Source organism: Chiroxiphia lanceolata, chromosome 30, assembly GCF_009829145.1.
Source record: "Chiroxiphia lanceolata isolate bChiLan1 chromosome 30, bChiLan1.pri, whole genome shotgun sequence".
Classification (NCBI taxonomy): domain Eukaryota; kingdom Metazoa; phylum Chordata; class Aves; order Passeriformes; family Pipridae; genus Chiroxiphia; species Chiroxiphia lanceolata.
In genome coordinates this window covers 171,751-179,097 of record NC_045666.1, presented here as the reverse complement: position 1 = coordinate 179,097, position 7,347 = coordinate 171,751, and the positions used below count along the sequence as shown (strand labels likewise).

The following is a 7,347-nucleotide window of genomic DNA, read 5'->3' as shown; positions in this document are numbered from 1 at the left end:
GGCGGGACATCCGGGGGCGGGGGGGGCGGTGACATCCCGGGGGACGGGGGAGGGTGGGGACATCTGAGGGTACCGCGAGTGATACCGGGGGGGTACCGGGGGCTGAGGGGGCCCGGAGGAGTCCGGGAGGACCACGCGGCATCCCGGGGGTACCAGGAGGGTGGGGCGGCGATGGGGAACCCCGAGAAAACGGGGGTACGGGGGGGGGTCACTGGGGGTGGGGGCGGACCTTGGGGGGGCACCCTGAGGAGGATGGGGGACTGGGTGGGGGGTTCCCTAAGGATCCCTATGGCGGGGAGTGCTGCCCCCCCCCACTCCCCCTGTGCCCCCCCAGGCCTGTCCCTGTGCGATTCCTGGGGAGCAGCGTGGACTTGGGGGGCGGCGGGTTCTGGAGCTGGGGGCGGGCACCGGCATCGTGGGGATCTTCGCTGCCATGCTGGGTGGGGGGGGCACCGGGAGGGCACCGGGAGGGCCAGTAGGGGCACCGGGGAGGCGGGGGCACTCATGGGTTGGGGCGGAAGTTTATGGGGGTGGAGAGGGCACCTGGGGGTGAGGGGAGGCATCTGTGAGGCTGGAAGGGGAACCCTTGGGCTTGGGGGGGGGACAGCCGTGGGGCTGAGGGCACCCCATGGGTTTGGGGGGCGTCCTGTGGGGCTGGGGGGGGTCCTGTTCCCTGCCCAGTACAGAATTTGGAACTGTTGTGAGCAGCAGGTTTATTGGGGTCTGGGGCTCCACGGGTGGTGCCCCCCCCCCCTTCCTGGGGTTTATTGGGTCTGGAGGCTCCGGGAAGGGTTTAGGGAGGTGCAGTGGGGGTGACCCCCATTCTGACACGGGGCTTAAAGGGGTCTTTTGGGGATGGTTTATTGAGGTCCGGGGCTCCCGGTGGGTTTGGGGGGGTCCACTGGGATGACTCTATCTTACCCGGGTTTATTGGGGTCCTGGGGAGGGTCTCGGTGTGGTGCACCCCACTTTGCCCCCGGGGTTTATTGGGGTCTAGGCGTTCCAGGGGGCTTGGGGGTGCCCCGCTCTGACCGCCCTGTCCCGGAGCAGGGGTCGGAGGTGACGCTCACGGACCGTCCGGCGGCGCTGCCGCAGCTGCGGGAGAACGTCGGCAGAACTTCCCGGGGGGGTCCCCCGAGGGGTCGCGGGGGGGGGCCCGCGGTGTGCGGGCGCTGCGCTGGGGGCGGGACCAGCGCCGCTTCCCCCCCAAATTCCACCTGGTGCTGGGCTCCGACATCGTGTACGACCCCCGTGCCTTCGCCCCCCCTCCTGGGCACCCTCCGGACCCTCGTGGCCCCCCCGGGCCGGGCCCTGCTCAGCGCCCGCCGGCGGGGGGGGGACGCGGGGACCCCCCGTTTCTTCGGGCAGATGTTGCCCCCGTTTTTTCGGGTGCAGCTGCTGCGGAGAGACCCCGAGGGGGACATCGAGATCTACGGGCTGACCCCCCGGGAGGGGGGCGGGGAGGGGGAGCAGCTCACGGGGGGCCGGGGGGGTCCCGAGGGGGATTAAATGGCCTCGAGGGGCCTCAGATCAGCGCATTGTGTGAGATTTGGGGGGAGTTTGGGATTTGGGGGGGCCGGGGGGGGGCGGGGGGGGCGGTTTCTCTTCTGGGTGGGGGAGGCAGCTGGACAAGGCGGGGGGGGCTCTGTAAAGGTCAAGGGGGCTCCGTGAGGGTCGGAGGGCTTTTAGAGAGCTGGAGGGGTTTGGAGGAGGGGCTCTCTGAGATTCGAGGGGGCTCTGGAAAGGCCTGGGGGGTCTCTGGGGGTGTGGAGGGGCCAGGGGAGCTCTGTGAGGGTCCGAGGGGGCTTTGGGGGGGGTACTTATGGGGGGTGGGGAGGGGGTGCACCACGTCATGGGGGCTCATGGGGGGCGGGGGGGTCTGGAGGGGGGTTAAATGGCCCCGAGGGGCCTCCGCTCGGCCTGTTGTGTGTGACCTGGGGGGGCGTGGAGGGAGTTGGAGGAGGGGGCAGGTCTGGTGGGGGAGGGCAGCTGGACAAGGCTGGGGGTGGTCTTTAAAGGTAAGGGGGGCTCTGAGGGTCGGGTGGGGGCTTAGGCCTGGGGGGGGTCTGTTACAGTCAGGGGGCCTTTGGAAAGGCCTCGGGGGGTCTGTGGGGGGGCTCTCTGAGGGTCGGGGGTGGCCTCTGTAAAGGCTTTGGGGGGGTCTCTGAGGGTGTGGAGGGGTCCGGGGGGGCTCTAAAGGTCGAGGGGGAGTTTAGAAAGGCCTTGGGGGGGTCATGGGGGGTAGGAGGTGCACTCTCTGCCAGGGCCGCTCACCAGGGGCTGGGAAAGAGGTCCGGAGGGGGATTAAATGATCCCGAGGGGCCTCAGCTCAGCCCTGGTGTGTGATTTGGGGGGCGGGAGGGGGTTTGGGGTGGGGCGGCCAATCCGAGGTGGTGGGGGCTGGTTCTCTGCTGGTTGGGGGAGATGGCCGGGCAAGGCGGGGGGGCTTTAAAGAGCCTGGAGGGTCTGTGAGGGTCCGGGGGCTCTGGAAAAGCCTCACTGGGTTTATGGGGGGGGGGGGGGGGGTCGGGGGCTTCTGGGACGCGGCGGGGAGGGGTCGGTCGCGCTTCAGTGACATCACGCGGCGGAGCCGTGACGTCATCGGGGCGCGCCGCGGGCAGCCCGGGATGCAGCGCGCGGTGCTGAGCGCGCTCGGGGGGCGGCGCGGGTGAGACCCCCAGGAACCCCCATGGGAACCCACCCGGGAACCCCCCCGTGAAACCCTACCCGGGACCCCCATGGGAACCCACCCTGGGAACCCCCCATGAAACCCACCCCGGGACCCCCATGAAACCCACCCCCGGGACCCCCCATGGGAACCCACCCCCGGGAACCCACCCTTGGAACCCACCCCGGGAACCCACCCTTGGAACCACCCCGGGACCCCCCATGGGAACCCACCCCCGGGACCCCCCCAGGGACCCCCCTCCCCCCCGGCCCCCCGGTACCCCCATCTCCCACTACCCGGGCACACCGACCTCGGACCCCCGGGCCCCTCCCATGGGACCCATGACCCCCCTCCCCGGGCACCCCCCGTGGCCCATTCCGCACCCGGGCACCCCCATCCCGGGACCTCCCTGTCCCACGGGGACCCCTCGTGTCACCCCCACCCCGGGATCCCCTCCCCCATGCCCGGGGGTCCCGCCGCACTGACCCCCCCCGCAGGTCACCCCGTGCCGGTGGCTGAGCGCGGCCCCCCCCGCGCTGCGGGAGCCGGGAGCTGCGGGCGCGGACGGGGCAGCCGGTGCTGCGCTGCCGGGAGGCGCTGGAGCGGGCGGGGGGCGACCTGCGGCAGGTGGGGGCGAGGGGAGGCCGGGGGGGGGCACCCGTGGGAGGTGGGGGGGACCTGCGGCACGTGGGGGGGGTCGGGACACCGGGGGGGCACCTGTGGGGGAGGGATGGGGCGCGCAGGAACTGGGGGGGCCCGGGGCAGGTGAGCGGGGGAGGGGGACGGGAAGGGGGGGCTTGGGGGGGGATGCGGGACCTAGGGGATGGGGGGGGGTCAGGAGGGGGGATTGGGGAGCTGGGGGGGATAGGGGGTGCAACCAGAGTGGGGAAGGGTGGGAGGGGGGAGAAACTTGGGGGGAGCCTTGGGATCTCCCCTTGTAGTGGGGAAGTAGAGGGAGGAGCTGGGGGGGACTCTGGGGGGCCCAAGGGGTCCTTGGGGCAGCTGACTGGGCAGCCCTGTCCCTGGGGGGGTGGATCTGCAGGGTTTGGGGTCTGTGCCCCCACAGCAGGGTCACCCTGTGTCCCCCCTGTGAGCCCCCACATCCCCCCAGGCCGAGGCCTGGCTGGGGCTGGGTCCCGGGGACCTGGGGTGTCCCTACACTGGGGTGACCCTGTGCCCCCCCTTTGTTCCCCCCAGGCCGAGGCCTGGCTGGAGGCCGAGTCCCGCCGCCGGGGCTGGGCCCAGGCCGTGGCCCCCGGAGCCCCCCGGGCCCGAGAGGGGCTTGTGGGGGTCCTGAGCGAGGGCTCTGCTGCTGCCATGGTGGAGGTGAGTGAGGGGGGACTGGGGGGGTCCCCAAACCCCGGGGGGTGCCCATGTCCCCTAAGGGGTCCTCACATCCCCGGGGTCACTGCGTCCCCCCCCCCGACAAGCCCCCCAGGGGGGGTCTCCCTGTCCCCGGGGTCATCGTGTTCCCACCCCCCCCAGGTGAACTGTGAGACGGATTTCGTGGCTCGGACCCCCGAGTTCCAGCAGCTGGTGGAGATGGCGGCCAGGGGGTCCTGGGGCACTGCCAGGGGGCTGCGGGCACCAAGGTGGGGGCTGGGAGGGTTGAGGTGTCGGGGGAGTTTGAGGTCTTGGGTGGGGGCGTTGGGGGGGAGTTTTTGGGTGCCAGGGTGATGTTGGGGTGCTGGGGGGAGTTGGGGGCGTTCTGGGATGCTGTGGGGTTTTGGGGTGCTGAGGGGGTTTGGGGGTGTGGGTGGGGGAGTTGGGTGGATTTGAGGTGCCAGGGTGATGTTGGGATGCTGGGGGGTTGAGGGGAGGTCTGCGGTGCCAGGGGAGGGTTTGGGGGGTGCCAGGGAGGGGTTGGGGTGCCTCCTGACTCCCCCCCCCAGCACCTGCTGCGAGAGGATGAACTGGCCCAGCTGCGGGTGGGGGACAAGGGGGACCTGCTGAGTGACCACCTGGCACTGGCCATGGGTGAGTGGGGACCCCAGTGCTCCCAGTCTGCCCAGTGCCCCTCCTGTGCCCCTCCCAGTGCTCCCAGTCTGCCCAGTGCCCCTCCTGTATCCATCCCGTGCCCATCCCAGTGCTCCCCAGTCTGCCCAGTGCCTGTCCCATGCCCATCCCAGTTCCTCCCATTACGTCCCAACCACCCTCAGCCCCCACCCCCAGTGATCCTCCCAGTGCCCCCAGTATCCCAGGGATCTGATATTGCCCTGGGACCCTCCCAGTGCCACTGGGACCCCCCCAGTGTCACCCCCAGTGCCTCAGAGACCTGGCACTGTCCCAGTGCTCCCAGTCCTGGTACGGGGGGGGGGCAGAGCCCCTGGACAGTTCCTGGGGCCCAGGATATGGCCTGGAGGGACTCTGGGTGGGGGGAGTGATCCATGACCCCCCCAGTTTTGGGGTACAGACTTTGATCCCCCTCTCCCCCATTTTGGAAGTTCAGGCTTGCCCCCACTCCCCTGTTTTGGGGGTGTAGGCTGGGACCCCCCATTTCAGGGGGTGCAGACTGTGACACCCTGGTTTGGGGGTGTAGGCTCTGCTCCCTTTCTCCCCCATTTCAGGGGGTAAAGTCTGTGCCCCCCCATATGCCCCCCAGTTTTGGGGTGCAGGCTGTGTCCTCTCTCCCCCAGTTTTGGGGCTCAGCCCATGCCCCTCCCGCATTTTGGTGTTCACCCCGTGTCCCCCCCATTTTGGGGCTCACCCCATGCCCTCACCCCCCCCCCATTTGGTGTTCACCCTGTGCCCTCCCCTCCCCCTTTTGGTGTTCACTTCGTGCCCTCCCCCCCATTTTTAGGGTTCACCCTGTGCCCCCCCCCCCCATTTGGTGTCACCTCGTGTCCCCCCCATTTTGGGGTTCATCCTGTGTCCCCCCATCCCCATTTTGGGTTCATCCTGTGTCCCCCCATCCCCATTTTGGGGCTCACCCTGTGCCCTCCCCCCCCCCCATTCTGGTGCTGACCCTGTGTCCCCCCATCCCTATTTTGGTGTTCACCCCCTGCCCTCCCCTCCCATTTTGGGGTTCACCCCATGTCCCCCTATCCCCATTTTGGGGTTCACCCTGTGTCCCCTCATCCCCATTCTGGTGCTCACCCCATGCCCCCCCCTTTTGGTGTTCACCCCGTGCCCCCCCCCCCCCCCTTTGGGGCTCACCCCGTGCCCCCCCAGTTTTGGGGCTCACCCCGTGCTCCCCCTGTCCCCCACAGGCCGCCTGGGCGAGCGCCTGTCCCTGTGCCGGGCCGGGTGGCTCCGGGCCCCGGGGGGGTTCGTGGCCACCTACACGCACGGGTGGGTCCCCCCTGGGCCCCCCGTGGCCATGGGCACCTACGGGGCTCTGGTGGCCTGTGGGGGGCCCGGCCCGGGGCCCCCCCCCGGCGGAGCTGCGGGAGTTGGGGCGCAGGGTGGCCCAGCACGTGGTGGGGTTGGCGCCCACCGCGCTGGGGACCCCGAGGACGAGCTGGGGGGGGACGGGGAGACGCGGCTGCTGGCACAGGGGACCCTCCTGGAGCCGGGGGTGCCCCTGGGCCGGTACCTGCGGGACCGGGGGGGGCTCCAGGTCTGGGACTTCCTGCGCTTCCAGTGCGGGGAGGAGCCCCCCGAGGCAGTCCCCCGGGACCCCCCCGCGCCGCCGGCATGAGGGGGTGTGGCTGGGCCCCTCCCCCGGAGCCAGTTTGGGAGGCCCCGCCCAGATTTGGGGGGGATGAAGCTGAATAAAGGTGTGAAGGAACGAGCCCAGAGTATTTTGTGGGATCTCCAACCCCCCCCTCCCCCAGGACTGCTCCCCAACCCCTCCATGTCCTGCCGGCCCCCCCCAAGGAGCCCCAATTTCTTGCTGGTTTTTAATGTCAAATCGATACAAAAAGGGGCCCAAACCCCGGGGGGGGGGGGGGGGGGGGCGATGGACTGGGGGGGGTGCCCAGGAAACCCCAAACCCTGGGGGGGTGGGAAGGAAGGAGGAGGGAGGATGGCTGGGGTGGGAGGGGGTGCCCAGGACACCCCAAAGCCGGGGGGGCACAGGGAGGCTGTTTTGGGGCTTTTCTCCCACCCCTCGGGCTGTTTGGTGGTGACCCAGGGGGTGTAAATGGGGACCCCCCCTCGGCACCCTCAGTGTGGGGGGGTGACACCCCTGAGGGGGCACAGGGGAGACCCCAGTGTGGGTGTCAGGTTTTGGGGGGGTGAGGACCCTCCCCCCCTTCCCAGGCTGTCGGGGGTCCCCACAGCACCGGGTCCCTCATGGGGGGGGAGAGGGCACAGATGGGGAGGGGCGAGGGGGAGAGAGGTCACAGGGTGTCCCGGGTGGGTCTGGGGGGTGGTCCTCCCCATCCCGTCCCTGCCCCCGGGGTGGGGGTCCCTGGTGGGACGGGGGGGGGGGGTGTCGGTGGTCACAAGGGACATGGAGGAGGGGACGTTGGGGGAGGGCAGGGGACAAAGGTGATGGGGGGGGTGACAGACGCTGGGGCCGAGGGGTGGTGGCAGCCGGGGGGGTGACACAGGTGGCAGGAGCTGGGGGACAAGGAATGGGGGGAGGGGGGCCGGAGATGGCCCCCCCCCCCGCCGTACCCCCCTTCCGTGACGTCACCGGCCGCCTCCCGGGACAAGTAACCGGGAACAGGCCGGCTGGAACAGCCTATCCTGGATTACTTGAACCGGGCCGAGGCCTTCGGACTGGCCCCCCC

At 70.6% G+C, this 7,347-nt stretch overlaps 2 protein-coding genes across 2 annotated transcripts; both read left to right on the top strand.

The window, feature by feature from the left end:
* The first annotated feature begins 648 nt into the window (after positions 1–648).
* LOC116799977 (EEF1A lysine methyltransferase 3-like) lies at positions 649–1,530 on the top strand. Its single transcript, XM_032713473.1, is given in 3 exon segments — positions 649–1,108; positions 1,111–1,259; positions 1,261–1,530. Coding segments are annotated over 3 exon segments (600 nt in total). The 5' UTR covers positions 649–906; the 3' UTR covers positions 1,510–1,530.
* A 704-nt stretch (positions 1,531–2,234) lies between these two features.
* TSFM (Ts translation elongation factor, mitochondrial) lies at positions 2,235–6,401 on the top strand. Its single transcript, XM_032713369.1, is given in 8 exon segments — positions 2,235–2,241; positions 3,189–3,295; positions 3,866–3,994; positions 4,154–4,283; positions 4,484–4,645; positions 5,878–6,035; positions 6,037–6,115; positions 6,118–6,401. Coding segments are annotated over 8 exon segments (963 nt in total). The 3' UTR covers positions 6,309–6,401.
* Positions 6,402–7,347: the final 946 nt, after the last annotated feature.